Source organism: Macrobrachium nipponense, chromosome 29, assembly GCF_015104395.2.
Source record: "Macrobrachium nipponense isolate FS-2020 chromosome 29, ASM1510439v2, whole genome shotgun sequence".
NCBI classification, from domain to species: domain Eukaryota; kingdom Metazoa; phylum Arthropoda; class Malacostraca; order Decapoda; family Palaemonidae; genus Macrobrachium; species Macrobrachium nipponense.
In genome coordinates this window covers 14,291,704-14,313,164 of record NC_061092.1, presented here as the reverse complement: position 1 = coordinate 14,313,164, position 21,461 = coordinate 14,291,704, and the positions used below count along the sequence as shown (strand labels likewise).

General features: G+C 37.1%; 2 protein-coding genes across 2 annotated transcripts in view; both read right to left on the bottom strand.

The window, feature by feature from the left end:
- Nucleotides 1–1,792: 1,792 nt before the first annotated feature.
- LOC135206137 (neuferricin-like) lies at nt 1,793–19,708 on the bottom strand. Its single transcript, XM_064237392.1, has 5 exons — nt 18,348–19,708; nt 16,768–16,908; nt 14,631–14,817; nt 4,434–4,669; nt 1,793–2,054 (listed from the first exon to the last, which is right to left on the bottom strand). Exons 1-4 carry the CDS (start codon nt 18,718–18,720, stop codon nt 4,453–4,455), a joined length of 918 nt encoding a protein of 305 aa, XP_064093462.1. The 5' UTR covers nt 18,721–19,708; the 3' UTR covers nt 1,793–2,054; nt 4,434–4,452.
- The window catches only part of LOC135206138 (ankyrin repeat and SOCS box protein 13-like), a 46,262-nt gene continuing 42,625 nt past the window's right edge, over nt 17,825–21,461 (bottom strand). Inside the window, exon 8 of the transcript XR_010312685.1 lies at nt 17,825–17,843. The gene's annotated coding sequence lies outside the window, so the exon portion shown is untranslated. The remainder of the gene's footprint in view (nt 17,844–21,461) is intronic.

Genomic DNA, 21,461 nt, shown 5'->3' with positions numbered 1-21,461 from the left:
AATAAGCCGACCACACCCACATTCATCCTTTTAACTTCTGGATCAGTGATGACCATGTGTTTTAAACTTTCATGTTAATCACTTCCTATACCTAAAGATAACTTATCTATGGTGTATTGAATTTCTCCCACTCCTCTATACAAATACATACACATAAAGCATCTTAATCTTGGACCTACATATTGAGACTCTGGAACCAAAGCATCTTCACTCCATATGGCCAACCCGTTTTTGGTTTGTTTGTTTGTATGGTGCTTTTACATTGCATGGAACCAGTGGTTATTCAGCAATGGGACCAACGGCTTTACGTGACTTCCAAACCACGTCGAGAGTGAACTTCTACACCAGAAATACACATCTCACTCCTCAATGGAATGGCCGAGAATCGAACCCGCCACCACCGAGGTGAGACGCTAATACCATACCAGCCACACCACTGAGGTGGTGCACGTTTTTGGTCTCTTAGTTCTCATTCTTCCTCCATTTTCCATAGGTGACCAAATCACTTTAAAACATACACTTCTTTGAAGTCTTCATTACTTACAATTCAGCCCTTCTTACCAGCTTCCTTCTTTTTTTTTTTTTCTTGCATTCACATTCAGAAATAATGGATTAGCTGGACACTGCCTTGTTTGTCATAACTTTGTTTTCATTGCAGATATCTTGCATATTTTCCTTGCTTCACCTCTCGTTTCATGTTACTATCACGCTCGGATACCTGTCAAATACTTATTGTTGCTACATGATGGTGTAACCATTTCTTTCAATACTTGAAGTAATGGATTGCATAAAGACCTGTTGGAAGGCCTGAGAAATCACAAAGAAAAGGAGCTTATGTTAGCCTAGACACCATGGGAATTCAAGTAAAAAAAGTCTGCAGACTAATTTTACATTGAACACCTTATATAAGGAAAACTGACAACAGTGTTTATTGGCATGATAACTGGATGTAATATTTGCTTGCTTTTCTGTGGCTGTTGGGTATCTCTGGTACTTCACTTAGGCTGTATGTCGATTTGTAACCACTTTTGTCTGTACCATAAATAGTTCCAGTTCTGGGAAGTAAAATTCGCCACCAATTGTTTGTTATCTGATACCAGTAATTTTTATTCATTTGTGCATATGTATAGTTTATTACTGTTTATATTCAATTTTGTTGTGTGATAAAAATTTTATGCATGAAATGTGTGATAATAGCAGAAATATTTTTCCTCCTATTTTCTTTTTCAAAGGTAATCTGTTTCTGAGTATATAACTATGTAGATTCATGGCTTTTTAGCTCATTCAATAAGAGCTTGCATTACATAATAACAATAAAACCCTCACAACCTTACTTTTGCAAACTTTTGCTTTCAACTTTATATGCTTACTTTTTCAAGTTTATCCACCAATTTCTGCACTGATAGTGTATCTGCAAACGTCAATCCCTCAGCATTCAGTACTCACCCTTTTATATCCAGAAAATTAGGCTCATCAGTCATTTCATGGATTCTGTCATCATTCCATCATTAAAAATATTAAATTGTCCTGCAGGCACATAACAGTTGTCTTAGACTGACTTTTACACTCAAGTAATTGCTCTCTGGACTACACATTGTAACACAAAAATTACTAATAAAATCACAAATTGTGATAAATGACTGCGTTAGGATCATAATGTAACTTCAACTTTATATCTTTCTATTTTTAAGAGAACTACTAAACTTTGTATATTTACAGCATTTAAATGTTGATCAAAGAACAGTTTTCCTTTTAATTAGAAGTGTGATTGTTAGGGCAAATAAAAATATGGGGAAATTAAGACTTTATAAAACATAACAGTACAGTAGTATGAATGTCTTAGATACATTCATAATCAAGGAATGAAAAAATATCACCTCTATTCACAGCAAATACTAAAGTGCACCTGCACTTTCATTCTTATTTTAACAGTTCAACTTATTGCTAATAATATTATATAATACATAAATACTTTAAATGTATAGTCAACTGGACAGATCTTTTAAATATAACTGCAGATCCTTTAATGTAAATTCTGTTTCAAAACAGAGTACCTGAAAAAGAAAATATAAAGTTTAAGTAATTTGCATACTCAGTTAATACATATCTCTTCACAAAATTTATTTTTTTTAATGGGCAGACAAACGCTGTGTTCAAAAGTTACTTAAACTAGCAAAGCAATAGGTGAGTCATCATCCTGCCAATGGGATACTCTCTCTTGTAGTAAGCTATTCTTATAATTTGTCAATAAACTTCTGAATGTATATCTGATCCTCCATCATTTCCAAATTTATGGTACATGATTTACTTGGCTCTCTACTGCAGAATGTTGATACATCCCTATACTCTAAGCTTCTGTCTTAGTGGTCTTAATATATTTTGATACATTCCCTGGCACTGTGCATTCCCAATAGTCCATTTCAGCCCCCCAGAATGAGACAAGATCCACATCTGGGTATGGTAACTTTATGCCATATTAATTTATTTTACTCAAGAGTCAAGATACTCCACATCATTACTCATATTTCAGGCTACAAGTGCCTCAACTGTTGACATCAATGTCTTCCTATGGCCCATTGACGAGGACAAGGAAGGAAAATTGGCTTGCCTTAAGTTCTACCATGTTGGCCCTGACATTCTTCTGGATGTCACCTCTTAACGAAATAACAAAAAGTTGGAAATGATAAACTGCCTTTGGATCTGTAAGAACTGGGAAAGCTTAAGTCCAGAGCCAAATATTCAGGCCATAAAATGATACTGTCTTGGGGAAAGATTTTGATGTTTCCGATGTGAAAATAATGAGACCGAGTAAACACATCCACTGATCCTGGTAAACAAATGAAAAACATCAAACTGCTGGAAAGCAATGGACACTATAATTGTTAGATATTGTAAATAAAAAAGGATGATACTGCAGTTATTTAAACAACAGTAATTAAGTGCACATTATAAAATTCAACAAATGAAAACAGTCTCCTGCAGCTTACTAATATGTACCATACTAACATGGAAATAAAAAACTGTAGGCAATAGAACCAAACAAGTAATCTAAGTAGTTGAAGTTATTTATAGAGGATTTTTTTTCACCCAGAACAAGTCTTAGTGACAGCCAGATAACCAGTTTAAGTTAAGCATTAATAATAAAATCAAAACCTGTGCATAAAGCTCTAAAAACAAACTATCATCTGGTCTGTCATGAAATCAAGATGCAACACAAGGTATACTCAAATTTGTAACACTTGCCAAATATGTACACAAGGTAAGCTGGAACATTTAAAAACAGTGGTCAGTGAACTTGCAGACAACTTCCCTTCTTTACTCCCTCGGTAAATAATTACAAACTGTCCTGAGGATTGTGATAAATTATTTGCACATCCTAATACAGTTTGTAATATTACATCATTATCATGTACCTACCATCTTTGTTCTCAAAGGGTATATATAATTCTTGTGATGAAAACTAACAAAACGGTGAAGCCAACACCCATAGCTGTGTCACAAAAATGCCAATGCAGCTATTTCATTGTAATGTAGAGTAAGGGGCCTCATATACAGACACAGACTTGTTTTGCTGTGTGATTATGTACTAAAACCTTGGCTAACAGCACCATATATATCATATTATGAATGAAAAGTATGTTAATACTTTTAAATGCTTGCAGAATTATCAAAAACAAATGGTACTATACAATGCCATGTGTTTTTTTATATTAAAAGAACAATCATTTATAATAACAAATATCAAAGAGACTGCTGTGTTTTATTGACATTGAAAAATAATTCCTCATTATAACAGACAGGAAGATGGTTAGATATAAATGAGGTGCTAAAAAAATGATAGACATGAACTCAAGACAAATATCCACTGCAAATAAGAATGAAACCATAAAGTACTGGCAGAAAGGGAGATCTCATCCATCACCTTGCTGGGCTAAGTTGCCAATTAATGTTTACTCAGTTTTAAATGGAAGTTTAAGTACTTTCCTTGTTCTTGTTTTCCTCTTGTGTTTATATTAGTCACACATGAAATTTAAAGAGTTAAATAGTACTTAGTGAGGCAGGTAAAATTTGGATTATGGTAATCTTGAAAACTCAGAATATTGTTAGGATCCTGAATACATTTTACTGTATCTGGGAAAATACAGTACTAATGCAATATGATACAGGCTGAATTACATGATTTTTTAATGGGAAAATATAGTACTAATGCAATATGATACAGGCTGAATTACATGATTATTTAGTTTAAAAACTAAGTAAATATGAATTTAGCAGATACAATATTACATGTCCCTGTTAATCTACAAAATCTATTTTCCAAATATAATACAAACTTTTAAGTATAATTAATGAAGAACTATGGAAAATACTTTTTATAGAAATGATTGCAAAATAGTCACTTAAGAAATTGAGCAAACTCTTTCTAACATTACCTGTTTTGTTACGTGGCATTTATTTGTCAGTAAGATAACATGATGTCTCTTCAGGCTGGCATCCCTCATACTCTTCCAAATTTGGGTTAGCTAGGTCTCCTGTATCATCATGAGCTTGCCTTTCAGGGTCGTGGGAAGGGGGGCCAAAATTCTTGACACAAGCACACCTGGCCTTGCCTTGACCCGGGGTATATAACTTTCGAGGAACCCCAGCCCAGTCACGGTCAACACCTCCACTGTTGAGAGAAAATTACAACAGCTTCAGAAAAAATTTAAGTTTTCTCATTTCTTCAAATTAAACATCAAATGTTTGCAATATAAGCTTATATTTCATATAAACTTTGCAATATAAGCTTATATTTTATATAACCAACACAATATAATTTGATCTGTAAATGAATAAAACATTTCACATACATTTTCTCTGGTGGCTTGCTTAGTTAAAAAGTCCATTACTTTTTATATGGAAGCATAGACATTGTTATAATATCGTCTCTGATGTACGTACACACAATTTCAACATTGCAATGCAGCTCATTTGTAATATTTCAAAAAATCATAAGTTACCCAGAATACTTTGTTACAATCAACAGCCAATTCAGACGCCACCAGATGAGTCCCAAAAAGGGTGGAGAATTATAATTAATTTCTAAAACAAAAAATAAGCTATTCACCCACTGACAGTGGACACACTTATATCATTTGCAAGGTTGGGAATACTATACAAAATAACCGACAACTTTTGCTTCCTTAAAGTTCTAAATTTTCATTTGGTATGTTAATATCCTGAAAGAAAGTTGTACAAATGACTTGTGGGGCAAGTCTAATTTTTTCAATTTGTTAAAACTTGGATAGGTAAATGATGTTAAACATAATGATTGACTAACCATTTAATACTCAACTGTCTTATGAACAGATACTACTACAGATTATCTTGCTATTTACTGTTTCTGTAATCTACCTCATATTTCAATGACACTGTACATCAGGTACTAAAACAGTCCTTTAGCAAGGTTTATACAGTTATAATTTCCTTTCTTCACTACAGAATCTTGTGGCTATAAGATATTGTCCTTACAACACCATCTGTCATTCTACACCCCATTATATCAATCTTCGCTTTCCATAAATGATATAATGTGGAATGGATGCTCTCAGTTGAGATTTCAGCACCAAGCATTTCTAGTAATTACTAACTACCAACCTAGTCATTTAAATGCAGCAGTTCCCTGCACTTTATAGCTTCCTCGATCACTGTGTTAAACAGCAGAGAGCTTGGTGTTGATACTGGAAGATCAGCAACATTTATCTTGAGTTCCTAACATTTACCTATTTCTATCTTCACTCTAAAATGTTTCATAATATATCTTTACAGTACCTGTGTAAATGCGTCCTCATTACATTTTTGTTTGCACTGTGCTCATCTTGTAGCTATTACCTCATCAAGATCAACTCTATGGTCAAAGTCACTGGGATGAATTCAGTTTGAACTTAAATGAGGTAATATTCATGTCTTCTAGCACCTTCTAGATATTTCTGTACTTTCCTCCATCAGTCTTACTGTTCATAAGATTCATAAGAATATATAATTACCTTCCCCTTATGTATGTTACTTTTGTAACAATTTGCTCACTCTTCTTGTCCCTTCTCTACTAAATTTTCATAAATTCTCATCAGCTGTTTTGTGACCGGTTCTCTAACTGGTGGTAAACAAATGCTGTAATATGCCATTCCTCTTACCATTTTCCAGCTTCTTAAAGGCCTTACTAACATGTCCAGATATCCTGTTCTCCATTTGCCTCTGTCATACCAATATCCTACAGTTCATATTCTTTCTCTTCATTTGGTGTATTCTCAAAGTATAATATTGCTTCCATATTATAAATACTTTGTCCTTTTAACTTAATGTAGTGCTATCTTTAATACACTTTGTCCTTTTACATTTTTTCAGTTGAAAAATTACATTTTTATAATAATATAAAGTTTCACTTATACTTACCCGGTGGTTACATATAGCTGTCGTCTCCTGACGTCACGGCAGAATTTGAAATTCGCGGTAGCGCTAATGGTTTGACAGGTGATCCCTCTACTCCCGCCCTCTACCGGGTACCGGGAACCATTCCAACAATAAATCAGAAGTTTCATGCCTACCTGTCCATATGAGGGGAGGAGGGCGGGCTTCGTTATGTAACCACCGGGTAAGTATAAGTGAAACTTTATATTATTATAAAAATGTCATTTTCACTTATATAACTTACCCGGTGGTTACATATAGCTGATTGACACATTTAGGTGGTGGGACAATGGCAGCTAAAATAACAACTGTTGGAATTATCCGAAGATATAGGTTCCTTACCTTTAAAGACCGCTGACTCAGTGGTTACTGCCTCTGTAGTCTGCTGGCCTTTATTGTACCGACAGGATATATGGATCCGTGTGTCGGACACAATAATAAGTACTTGCCGTTGAGGGGTTTGAAGGGACGTGGCCCCGGTGACCGTAACGGACAAGACTTTATAATGCCCCTGCTCAGGGCGCAGTACAAATCACCACAAAATACAATGAAAAACGAGGGATCACCACAACCGTTTAAGAAATACACCAAGACATTAAAAGACTGAAAGATACTCAAAAAACTCCCTGTATCTTCAGACAACCTTAAAAATACAAAAAACATAATCAAGGAGAAAAGTTAGTGAGGATGGGATACATCCTTCTCTCCCTCACCCAATACCGTGTCAGTCACAATGAATGGCCCCAATGTACTGCAATTTTCATATGTGGTTTGCAAATCTGTCAGATAATGAGATGCGAAGACAGAATTGCTTCTCCAATATGTAGATTTAATAATGTCTTTCAAAGACAGATTACGTCTAAAGGCCATAGACGTAGACACTGCTCTAATTCATGAGCTTTGACTTTAAACACTTTGATATCTGAGTCCTGACATTGTCCGTGTGCCTCAGAAATCAAATTCCTTAAAAAGAAGGAGAGCGCATTTTTAGAAAGAGGACAAGAAGATCTTTCACTGAACACCACAGGTTATCACTCTTACCTCTTATACCTTTGGTTCTTTGTATATAATGTCTAAGTGCTCTCACTGGACAGAGAAGACATTCAGGCTCATTAGGCCCCACTAACTCCGAAATGTTCTTTATAGAGAAAGAACGAGGCCAAGGACGTGAGGGATTTTCATTCTTAGCCAAAAAACCCAGCATTGATGAGCAAATGGCATTGCCCTTAGCGAATCCAACTCTCTTATCAATAGCATGCAGCTCACTGATTTTCAGCTGATGCTAAAGCACAAGAAAAAGTGTCTTTCCTAGTCAGATCTCTAAAAGAACTAGAGGAGATCGGTTCGAATCTATCTGACATCAGCCATTTAAGAACTACATCCAGGTTCCAAGCTACTGTTCTTGACTCCTTTGTCTTGGTCGTATCAAATGAACGAATCAGGTCTGAGAGGTCTTGATTATTAGAAATGTCTAATCCTCGATGTCTGAACACAGAAGACAACATAGCTCTATAACCCCTAATCGTCTGGGTAGAAAGCTTCTTATTCTCACGAAGAAAAAGAAGGAAGTTAGCTAACTGAGCTATAGAGGTCTTAGAAGACGAAATTCCTTCTTCTTTGCACCAAGCTCTGAATTGGACCCACTTAGCTTGGTACACTCGATCAGAGGATTCTCTTCTGGGTCTAGCAATAGCCCGTTGAAGCTCTCTTTGAAAATCCTCTCTTTCTGAGGAGATGCTCGACAGTCTGAAGGCGACTAGTCGAAGAGCGGACAAGTTGTGATGTAACCTCAGAAAGTGGGGCTGTCTGAGTAGATCCTTCCTTAACGGTAACTCTCTCAGAAAGTCCGTCAACAGCAGTAGTAGATCCGGAAACCATTCCCTGGCCGGCCAAAAGGGGGCTATCAGAGTCATCCTGACATTCTGATGACCTCTGAACTTTGCCAGAACTAATCTTAGCATTTTGAAAGGCGAAAAGGCATACAGATCCAGATTTGACCAGTCCAGAAGCATGGCATCCACTGTAAACGCCTCCTCGTCTGGAACTGGGGAGCAATACAGTGGTAGACGAGCTGTCTTGTTTGTGGCGAAGAGATCCAACTGAGGACATCCCCAAATCCCCCAAAGCTTCTTGCATATTTGAGGATGTAACGTCCACTCTGTGGAGAGGACTTGTCCTCTCCTGCTGAGAATGTCCGCCTTTACATTCTTCGAGCCTTGAATAAATCTTGTGCTCAAGACAACCTGTTCTCTTTCGCCAAATGAGTAGTCTCTCGCGCCTCGCACAGAGAGAACGAGTGTGTCCCCCCCTGTTTTTTTATGTAAGAGAGAGCCGTGGTGTTGTCTGCTTGAACCAGCACTACTTTCCCTCTTACCTCTGTCTTGAAGTGCATTAGAGCCAAATGAATCGCATTCAACTCTTTTAGATTTATGTACCAGCTTCTCTGATGAATCTGCCAAAGTCCCGACACTTCCTTTCTCCCCAGAGTAGCTCCCCACCCTTTGTCCGATGCGTCTGACAAAAGCGTAAGGTTGGGGCTCAACTGGCTTAGAGACAAGCCTTCCTCTAGCCTTCCTTCTGATTTCCACCAAAGGAGGTCCTGTTTGATTCCTTCCGAGATGGGGAACACGAAGGAGTCTGGGAACTTCTTCCTTTGCCACTTCTGCTTCAAGTAAAATTGAAGTGGTCTTATGTTGAGCCTGTCCAGACTTACAAATTACTCTATTGAGGCCAAGGTTCCTAAAAGGCTCATCCACTGATTCGCCGAGCAAGTTTGTCTGACGAGAAATTCGTCTATCTTGTTCAGGCAAGAGTCGATCCTTTGGAGAGATGGAAAAGCCTGAAAAAGAACTGAATTCAGTCTCACTCCTAAATAAACTATCTCCTGAGAAGGAGTGAGACATGACTTTTCCTTGTTTACTAACAAACCTAGGCTTTCCGTCAGCCTTAAAGTCTTTTGTAGGTCTTCCACACACTTCTGTCTGGACCTTGCTCTGAGAAACCAATCGTCTAGATACATGGAGATTCGTATCCCGTCCAGATGAAGCCACTTTGCTACTGACAACAGAACTCTGGTGAACACTTGTGGAGCTGTCGACAGGCCGAAGCAGAGGGCCCTGAACTGATAAATGCGGCCCTGGAACACGAATCTCAGGAATCTTCTCGATTCCGAATGAATCGGAATATGAAAATAGGCGTCCCGAAGGTCGATGGAAACCATCCAATCTCCAGGATGAAGCGCTGCTAATACCGATTGGGTCGTTTCCATAGAAAACTTCGTCTTCAGGACAAAGACGTTCAGGGCACTGACGTCCAACACCGGTCTCCAATCCCCCGTGGCCTTCTTTACCAGGAAAAGGCGATTGTAAAATCCTGGTTCCTGCGGAGAGTCCCACTAAACTCTATTGGCCCTCTTTGCCAGTAAGGCGAGAACTTCTTGATGGAGGGCGGCAAATTTTCGGAGTTCTCCGAGTAAGCTGACAAATTCACAGGAAATTCTGTGAGAGCTTGATGAACGGAATGGTGTATTCTTCCTTCAGGACCTGGACCGTCCAAGGATCCGCTCCGAGATGAAACCAGGTCTGCCAGAAAAGGTGTAATCTGGCTCCTACTGCTGTGTGGAGGACTACGGGCCTACTTCTTGATGGAAGAGGGAGTGGTTTTAGAAGAGGCTCTACCTCTCCCACGAAACCTGGAGAAAGATCGAACGGGAGCTCTCCCTCGAAATGGTTTAGGAGCTTCCGTGGAGGGAGCACTCCGAGAAGCAGAAAGAACCGGAGCTATCTTCCTGGGCTTCTTCACTGACTGTGATAAGAGATCCTGGGTCGCTTTCTGTGTTAAAGATTGAGCGATCTCGCTCACAATCTGTTGCGGAAAAAGGTGTTTCTTGTCCAAAGGAGAGAAGAGCAAGGCAGACTTCTGGTTCGATGAGACCCCTTTCGACAAGAAGGAGCACCAAAGCTGTCTCTTCTTCAACACTCCAGAGGCGAAAATGGCAGCGAGCTCCAAAGCTCCATCACAGATGCCTTTATCGATACAATCCAGTACCGAGGCAAAATCCTTCAGCTGCTCCTCCGAAAGTCCAAATGACTTGACTTTCCTGGCCAGCGAAGCAATGGCCCAATCCAGGAAGCTAACAACTTCAAAAACACGGAAAACACTCTTGCAAAGATGCTCCAGTTCATTTGCTGAAAAGAAAATCATTTAGCAGTATTAAGGGCTGCTCTGCGGGAAGAGTCCACGAGGACTAGAAACCGTCTCCCTGAGCGGAGGCAGTCACACCCAGGGAAAAAACTTCTCCAGTGTCATACCAGACACGGCTCCTTGACGAAAGTCTCGAAGGGGGAAGACAAAAAACATTTTTCCCGTTCCCTCTTCTCCAAAAGCCAAGTGTTAACTTTCTTGATAGCTTCCTTAGCCGAAATCCAGAGGACGAGACGCGTGAACGAGGAGGAGGAGTCAGGCTTACTGTCCTTTTTCCACTGCGAACTAGGAGAAACTGGAACGGAAGGCGCAAAAGAATCTCCAAAGTTGTCAACGAAGGATCGTAAAAGGAGTTTATACCCTGACAAATGCTTGTCTTTTTCTGTAAGTACTTCTCCTTCTTCCTCCAAATCCGAAGCTTCCTTTGACGAAACTGGCGAACATTCCATCGGAAGAGGAATCCTGTTCGGTGAAGTCACACCCTGATGCGTCCGAGGAGGGTGTGAGAAAGCAGGAGAAGACGTCTGAGCCTGTACTGAGACGAATCCGGGCGGCTGAGCTGGTGACTGCATTGGCGGCTGAGCTGGTGGCTGAGCTGGCGGCTGAACTGGCGGCTGAGGTGGCGCTCGAGCGAGAGCCCCTGACGTGGCGCCATAGACGGAGTCAGGAAAGGAGTCTGACCAGGCGTCTGAAGAGGAGTCACATAGAGAGTCTGAGCCTGAAGAGGTGACTGAAAAGGAGCCTGCGAAGAGGACTGCACAGTAGTCTGCGGAAGATGTAAAGCGGTCGGGAACGCATTCGGGGACGAAAGAGACTTGCCAAAAAGCTCCAAGATACTGCCTAACTTGGCATTCATCTGTTCAAACACCGAAGGTTGAAGATCCACCGACGTAGAGGGCGCGGGAGGAGTAGAAGGATGATCCACAAACACGTCTGGAGCCGCAGGAGTTATCGCTTGAGGAGGCTCTGGAGAAGGCTCCGAAGGAGTGTGCGTGTTCGGCTTCTCCACTTCTATGAGAGAAGGGCGATAAATCGAAACCGCCGAGGAAAAAGCTTCAGGCTCCTCCAAAAACTACAAGAAGGTTCGGCAGCCGTCCACTTCTTGGGAACTGCAGCAGGCGAAACATCGCGAGACCTTTTCATCGGTCTAGAAGTCTTATTACGCCAACCTCTATTAGAGGAAACATCTGAACTAGAGTCGCTTGACGAAAAACACTTCCTCGCAACACCTTTCCAATGGTGAGCGACAGCATCCTGGGATACGGCTACAGGATTGCTTGAGGGGGCAGCTGCTCGGAAGCAGATCCCGCTCGCCTCCCTTCGGTTTTCGGCATGCCTCCTCCCAGGATCTGGGGAGTTTGACAGGGGCCTAGACCTAGGAGAACGAATGGGCCGAACAACCACCTCCTCCACTACACTTGCACTAAGTAATTTATCACACTTAACTACCACTTCTTGCACTGTCTCACCCATTTTCTGCATAGTGGTGAGGAAAGAGACAAATTTCGAGTCCATATCGGCTCGTAATACTGACAACTGGGATCGGATCGGGAGATACAGATTCGAGGGCAGGAGCAACCACTACGGGGTTAATAGGAACAGGATTAACAGAATTCAGAGGAATATCCTGGCTACTCACTGACTTAGAAGAAGATCTCTGTGAAGCCTTTCTGATTCTATCTTTTTCTAACTTTCTCATATACTTTCCCAGTGCCTTCCACTCCTGAGATGTTAGAGACTTACATTCTTCACACGTATTCTCAAAAGAACATTCACGTCCCCTACAACTAACACAAGTAGAATGAGGATCAAGTGAAGCTTTAAGAAGTCTAGTCTTACACCCACTACTACACACCCTATACTGAATAGAGCCGGTGTCAGACATCGTGAAGAATTCAAAATAATTCCTAAAATGGACAACAATATCAAAACCAAAAAAACTATAGCGCTAGCAAAAAGATCAGTAAACTCAAGGTACATCACCAAAAGGAGAAAACCAAGATGATCAAATCCAAATTCCAACCAGCAGAGGAACCGTGTTACCGGTTCCGACGGCAGGAAACTTCTGATTTATTGTTGGAATGGTTCCCTTGGTACCCGGTAGAGGGCGGCGGGAGTAGAGGGATTCACCTGTCAAACCATTAGGCGCTACCGCGAATTTCAAATTCTGCCGTGATGTCAGGAGACGACAGCTATATGTAACCACCGGGTAAGTTATATAAGTGAAACCATTATATTGTATTTCTTTGCTACACAGTGTCAGTTTTAATTCAATTTCTTCCATATATATTCCTCTTTCCATTTATTATTTGCTTCTGGCCCTTTCTTTCCTCTTTCTCCTCAACCAGAGCTTATCATTAATTGTTCTCTTTATGTCTTCATTCTACCATTGTTTCTTGCACTCTGTAATAATTATCAGATATCAAAGCACTCTCTCCTCTAGTCTTTTGTCCACCATCTCCCAGACGTTTTCAGCATCCAGTTTTTCCATGAAATTCACAAGAAACTGTAATTGGCTTTAAAACTTAAATAAGAAAGAAAAAATATGTCAGGAAAATGAGGAAAGTGTATACCTGTATAGATCACACTTGTCTTGAGTGGTACAGTACAGTGGTCAGGGGCTATCAACTGATTTTGAGGTGCCACTCAATTCTTTTGTAAAGCAAATGGTTAAAATACACTTCTCTAAGGTAACTGTTTTAGTAATACAGCTTGGGTGTTTAGGAGTTATACTGCACATTAAGAATATGAATAAAGAGCTTTGCTATATGTAACAAATATTATAATTATCATTATTATAAAATAGTTTAAAGAAACCACTGAATCACATTCCTAGTCACTCAGAGATGTTATTTAAATATGTTGTTCTTGTAACTGATGCAGAAACTACCACTATGGTGTCTCATATGGCTAACTAGCAGTACCCTGCTATGGGGACATGAAGTGAGTAAATGATACTTTCAAGTACAAAAAAAAATTAAATAAAATGTACAATACTAAGGCTATGAATCAGACTTGACAAAGAAAGTACTAGAGTAAAAACAAAGGCTCACTAACCCTTTATCATTACAATTACTAAAGAGATATGATACACAAGACCACTGTGGCCAAATTCATAATGATATTTAGCACCAAGTATTTTTTTTAAAAAGAAACTAGGTCAGTTCTTAGGAGGAAGATTTAAAAATTTAATTAAATTTTCATAAGGGATTCAAATAAATATAAATTTTTTAGAATTTTTCCTTATTAATATAAATGTATTACTTATGCATAATGGAAAATTAAGTTAATGATGCGATGAATATTAGGGAAGCAAGGAAGATGTGTTTGACTCTGAAAATAAAAAACAGTAGTCTTATACTATTTGGAGAAACTGACTTATTGTGAAATGACAAATCATCTTTCAGGGATAAAGACATACAACAGAAAAAGCCATACATCAAATATGAAAAATAAAAAACTATTCAGAAGTGATCATCATTTCTATCATATATATTTGTCTCAATAATAAAGTACTATCTTCTTTTCTCATGCATTTTCTGTATGTAAAATTAATCCTCATGAAGACTTACTAGTAGTACAGGCAGTCCCTGGGTTATGACGGGGGTTCCGTTCTTGAGACGTGTTGTAGGCCGAAAATCGTTGTAAGCCGAAACATCGTCAAAAATCCTAAGAAAACCTTACTTTTAATGCTTTGGGTGCATTCAAAACTATGTAAACTGCATTCTTATTGCATTTTCCATCAAAAAAACCTTCAAATATTGATTATTTTGCATTTTTGGAGTCATATTTCTTTTGTCATTGTCAAAGCAGCATTGTAGGTGTTGTAACCCTGGAACACGTGTTGTAAACCTGGAAACAATGTCTGATAAATATAATTGAAAATCGTTGTAACCTCGGAGCGTCGTAAGCCGGGGACTGCCTGTACTTTAATAGTTAAAATCTTTTACAGCATTTTACCAAAAAGTACTTTAGTGTACCTGCGTGGAGTGCACCAAACTCGTGAACCCGATTCTGCAGACCATTCAGAATTACATGGAGGGAAAATCTTTTTCTCTTTGTTGTCAGCCTCTTTTTCATGATATGCCTCAGTAATCCAATTGAGAGCTTGTGTTTTATAAGCTGTTGGTTCCCCATCCTGGTCATAGTAACGTCCTATCAGTTTTCCTGCAAAGAAAGTGTACAGCTATGGTATATATTGCAGTAACCCATATAGAATATAAATTGTTTCTGTATTCCTTCACCCAAGACAAGAAAAATTTTATTTAAGAACCACACAAGCCATCATAAACTAAAGGGAAAATCCTAGGACTGAATAAATTGCCATTCCAAGAACCTCCATATTTTGGCATTAGCTCTGTAGCTAATAAAATTATTTCACAGTTCAAACAAACCAATGAATATAACACTCAATGTATTGGCCTACTCCCCAATAAAAGTTATAATGGCGTACTTAGACACTTTCAGGCTTTCTTAATACGGCAGTGTATAAAACTTTTAATTTACATTATTATTTTATTATTATTATAAAGGATTTGTTTAGCCAGACCTCTGAGCCTAACAACGGCTCTTCTTGGGCTGGTTTTAATTTATATTAAATCCTACTAGATACCTTCTCAAAATTTTTCACTGGTCTGAATTATTGTACAGTGAATAAAGATTTCTTAGTGAATCTGACATTGAAAACTTTCTTCAATGCACCAAGAATAATTCAGTATGTACACTGCTACCTTATGCTTCAAGGAGAGACGAAAAATCCTAAACCAAAACTAAGCCTCAACTAAACCTCAAGGAGTAATCTGTGAAATTTATCATGGGATTGCCATTTGTTAAGAGAATGACAGATAGTATATTAAGAAGCCCTTGTTGGCCATGCCTTCATTAGTAAATCTACCAGCGAATAAACTAGGACCTCCTTGATGAATTAAGTTTCTGCTCTAGTTTCTGTTGGAGGTTGCTTCTGATGAGATAAAGATTCTGAGGCCTTCATGTGTATTATCAACTCTTTTAGACTTGACCAACCACTAAGTGACACTGAGTCAAATAGCATAGGACTTTCCAAGTTGTTGCTCCTTGGTTCCAGTTCATTTGAGTCATGGAGATTAACCTGTGACATGAAGTACTTTCCTAAGGAAAATAACTTTAGACACTGAAAAATAAAAAAGTTACATCCCATCATAAATGAACATATAAAGAATTGAGTGAACACTCTTGAATAAAGTTAGGCAACTGGCCTACACTTCTGACACAGCCAACAAAAATAAAAATAAAATGAGTCTAGCTAAACAGCAAAGAAATAACAAAATATGGTAGTTAACATATACCATGGCTCAGTCACAAAACAATTCTCAGAGCATTACAGTGTAACCCTGGCCAAATAGTATTAACTGGGGTGTGTGCTATGCTCCACTGGTTTTCATCTGTTGATGAATTATAGTAGAAAAAGATACTCAAACTATTCAGCAGAAGAATATTTATGGATGAAAGACAAACTTTGAGCACTGCACAGTTAATAACTAGCATAATAAATATATATAATGATACAGTGAAGAAGGTCCTCCCTTTATCTCTAAAATGACCACTTTGTAGCATTCAGTATGCATAATTGAAATAAGGTTTGATCATTATATGAACATCTCCAGTCTTTTTAGCTATAACCACCCTGTGGTAGAGGTGTAAGAATACTACCACCGTAGGTCCTGCTTGTCATAAAAGGCGACTAAAAGGACAGCTGCTGCCTTGCAGTCTTACTTTTTTAGCAAAAGGCTAGGCCCAACACCAATAACTGTGGAAACTGCTGCCTTGCAGGTGGATTTCTTAGTCAAAGGCAAGGCCCACTGCCAATAACTGTGGTTGATGACAGCAAGGGAATGCGGCCGTAAAAACCCCCTTTGCTAAATAATAAACCATGCCAGATGTTGTAAGGAAAGGCGGATCAGGCAACTGACCCCTTAGTGTAGGGATAATGGTGGGAAAAAATAAGTCTTTTCAGCTATAAGTTGGCTTATAGGTAAAAATTTTGACTGCATAAACATATCTCTAGTAGAGTACTTACATGGTAAAATAAACTTACTGGCAATATTTTGTGACAACCTAATACAGTATACAAATACTTACCAACATATTTATAGTCACTCTGATAGAACTTAACCCATTCATCTAATCCGATGTAATCAGTACCAGATAGACCAGTAATATCATCAGTCAAGCCTTCCTCAGTAAAATCACCGCTTACAAAAGCCCTGCTGGCATCTCTACCTAGAATAAAATATAAAAGGCTTTATTAAAATATTGCAAAGGATATGCAGTATTTAAATAAAAAAAAACTTAACATTAGGATTTATGACTGTGTAGTTTCAAAGAAAGTTTTGTTTCACTCAAGACTTTAAGATCACCATATAATGAGTACATATTTCAAAGAAAGGGAGCAAATTATACAACAGATTATACAATGTTTAAGGAATTGTATATATATATATATATACAATGTTTAAGGGTAAACAGTCCAAAGAGGGACATTAGTAGTACTGTATACGTAAGTTATCTGTTCTACTCTACAACTATTCCTAACCATTTTGCTAATGCTAAATTTTCATAAACTACAAATATCATTTATATTGATAGCTAATTAAGCCACTAACTTATTAGGTGGTGATCATTTTAGACTATCACTGTGATACTTTAGGCTAAAGGATACTTCGACCCCAAGACCCTTCAGGCTATTAGTCTTCTGCTTTAAGATAAAAAATTTAAGTGGTATGTCATCTTAATCTTCATGTTTTGAAAAGTTCACTTTTCCCAAAAATTGCAACAATAGCCAATCAAAGTATGCAACCTAACCTGACCTAGGGTGCCACATCCTATGTGATAGGTATTGTAGTGATTTAACCTTCTCTAACCAACTGTCTACAACAGACACACTTGTTATCATCACCTACCTGCCTGCTTTCATATAATGTCAGTGCCAAAATTTGCAGATCCAGAATACTTCTTTGAGTTTGCAAAGTATTTTTCAATTAGAGGTTTGTCATGTCCAGAGAAGATTAATAACACCTCATAAATAAAAAGCATTTCAAAGAACAGATTCCCAGATAAGATTTGAAGAACTCTTAAAGCTACTTCCCATTAAACATTCCATCCTCCACCAACAAAAGCTGTACTTGGAAGTCTTGGTAAGTGAAACATAGGAGAATCTGAAAATATGCACAAACTTAAAATAAGAAATATAGGTAGGTATGTGTTTTCATTGGCTGAATTGGTGACAAAACATTAAAGTAAGGCATAAGATCATACAGTGGAGAGAAAAAACAATATGAAAAATACACCATACATGCACTAGTTATATTCATAACGAAAAAAATAAAGATTGAAAATGTACTGCAAGATGAAATGATTTAAATGGAAATTGGTTAACTTCTAATAGCTAAATCTTCATGGAAGCACAGACCCCTGGTCACATGAGATGCTTCACCTTAGGTTAGGTTGTTGTAGGGTATCCTCTAGCCTACTTGTGTAACCTATTTTTAGAAAATAGATTGCAAAAACAAATTTTCATATGGCTATGACTTTATCTAATTAGGAATTCAAGGCTAAGCTATAATATGAATGTAGCATTTTACAGGCTTGGGTTTTTAACAGTAAAGTAGGCTAAACTACCTAGCTAGGTTAGCCAAACACAAACAACCCTTAAGGCCTACCTGCAAAAAATTCATATCCTCCACCAGGTCCATAGTGTTTTTTGCCCTTTTTAACGTTGTATACAAGGCCTAAAATGGCTAAGTAAAGCCCTTTACTACCAGGTTGTCCATCGTACTGTTTCAGCTCTTCTGCTGTAAATAGCCTTTCCTTAGGCCTTGGTCTTTCCGACTTCTCTTTGGCTCCCTCGGAGGATTTCTTAACATCCGTACCGAGGAAAAGCCCAACCACCCCATGAATAACTTTCTGAACTGCAGAAACCGACGGCGAGGAAAGGAATGCGGTTATTTCTTCGGAAGGATATTTCTGCAGAAGGATGGCGATCACACCTATCACTACTGCAGTTATGATGCATATTGCTTTCAGTAACTGCATTTTTCGTCAGGGACTGCTTATTTTAAGACCACAGCGCACTAACGTAACTACACAGAGCACCAAGACTCCCAGTGTTCACTTTTCTAGTGCATTCATGAGTGAATGTGACAGGTACCGTTGGTCCATGAACGAACCTTACCGATGAATGTACTAGTTGGCAACTGTAGCTCTTCCCGTTGTAAACAAAAATTTCGTCACTGATTTTGCCGGTGGAGTCTTATCCTGTGGGCGTTCACTTAATAGATTAACAGCTTCACAAATTTTAATAAAGCTGCAGCCTCAGAATTTGTAATGGATTGGAATATTTGAGACTAGTTTTATTTTGTACCTTGCAATTACAAAACTTATAGTCTTATACTATATCATCGAATAATTTTTCTTGCATGAAGTCTTGATGCTACGTAGATTAAGCTTAATGTGAATAAAGTTTCATACATAAAGAAGCATGGAAACTTGTAAGGATATTTCTAATCCTTAATACAAAGTATTACCCGCAGTCATACATTTCGGATTTTACCTTCTAAACCATACACTCTCAGTATTTCTGCATTGCTTCTTTCTACCATACAATCTCGGTATCTCCAGATTGCTTTATATTTATTATATCGACTAGTAAATCATATATTCTCATTATCTCCACTTCGAATGTTGGTTCTAGAGCCTTTAAATTTGCAGCTCCAAGCCTGTACAGTGAGTTTTCACTTGAAATCATGACTGACAACATAAAATCTTTCAAGAAAAAATGGAAGACCTTTTTCTCCAAGATAGTTATTATAGTGGCCTTGAGTGTATCGCAGGTGAACACAGAAGCTTTGAGGGGATTTGGACCGGAAATACAGACAATACAGACAAAACAAGCAAGCCGTAAACCCAAGGTCTAGAGATCCCATCATCCCAAGGGTAAGTCAGTCATTGCAACGACAAACCATTATTGTGGCATATGAATAGACAGCAAACTATAGTTGGACCACAGTCATTTGAGCTTTAAATCCATCACAATCTTATGCTAATCTCTAATCAATACAAACGAACGATGATTAAATGTTGGCATATACATGTAAGCTACAATACTGTATTCATTTAGTCATTAGTACATAATTACAGCTCAAGTGGACTTGTGGATGGTGAGCAAAGGGCAATTCACAGACTTAAGAAAAGTGGCGCCAGTGAAGTTTCCAGCCCTTATATATATATATATATATATATATATATATATATAATATATATATATATATATATATACAACATATATATACATATATATATTATACATATATATATATATAACATATATATATATATATATATTATATATATATATACACACACATATATATACATATATATATATACATATATATATATATATATATATATATATATAATATATATATATATATATATCTATACATATATATACATATATATATATATATATATATTATATATATATATACATATATATACATATATATATATATATATACTATATATATATATATACATATATATATATATAGTATATATATATATATATACACACATATATATATATACATATATATATATTAATATATATATATATATATATATATATATATATATATATAGGAGGATATATACATATATATATATATATATATATATATACCCATATTATATACCATATATATATATTATATATATATATATATATATATATATATATATATATATATATATATATATATATATAATATATATATATATATATATATATAATATATATATATATATATATATACCACAATGTTATTTAAATAACATTGTACTAAACCCTAGCGATATTTTTGTCAGTTTTGATGTATGTTCTTTGTTTACAAAAGTCCCTATTGACTCTGTGCTAGAATATTTAAGTAATGAACTTGTACTGCATGAATTGCCTATGTCCGTTAGTCACATAATTTCCTTAATTAAGTTATGTATTTGTGATTGCAGATTTATTTATAATGGAGAATATTACCAACAAATATTTGGTGTGGCCATGGGTAACCCTTTATCACCTCTCCTTTCAAACTTATATATGGAATTTTTTGAGAGACAATACCTCCCAAATATCACACTTATCCCCTTAAAATGGTACCGATATGTCGATGATATCTTAGTAGTCTTACCTGGTGGTATCGACGTAAATGATTTACTGTCTAAATTGAATAATTTAGTGCCATCCATAAAATTCACTGTTGAAATTGAAAATAACAATGTCATCCCTTTCCTAGATGTATTAATACATAGAGAATCTTTCCAATGGAAATTCCGTATTTATAGAAAACCCACAAATAATTTAACATATGTACATTTTTATTCTGGGCCAGCCACCATCTTAATTTAAAATTTCAATTTTTTCTTCTATGTTCCTACTCGCTTTGCGTATCACGAGTCCACAATATCTGGACCAAGAAATAGAATACATAAAAAAAGATAGGAAATGATCTCTGCTACCCACCTCATTTAATTGATTTATGTTATCAAAAAGCTCACAAAAAGTTTTATAATGTTGCTATTAATGAAAAAGAAAGGCCTAAAAATGTACTTAGCTTACCTTATTTTCGTGGATTTGAAACCATAAAATCAATATTTAAATCGTTTAATGTTAATGTAGTGTTCTCTTATAACAATACCATTAAAGATATGCTAATTAAGAATGGTCCCGTAACAAATAACATCATTTACAAAATTCCTTGTAAGGATTGCCCTTCGTT

Bases quoted from the DNA above. Each gene is read 5' to 3' on its own strand.
- LOC135206137 (XM_064237392.1), bottom strand. From the start codon at position 18,720: ATGCAGTTACTGAAAGCAATATGCATCATAACTGCAGTAGTGATAGGT. The intron at 16,909-18,347 runs GTAGGCCTTAAG...ATTTTATTCTAG, and splicing joins AGGATATGAATTTTTTGCAG to GTAGAGATGCCAGCAGGGCT. The intron at 4,670-14,630 runs GTACACTAAAGT...TTCTCTCAACAG, and splicing joins GTTTGGTGCACTCCACGCAG to TGGAGGTGTTGACCGTGACT.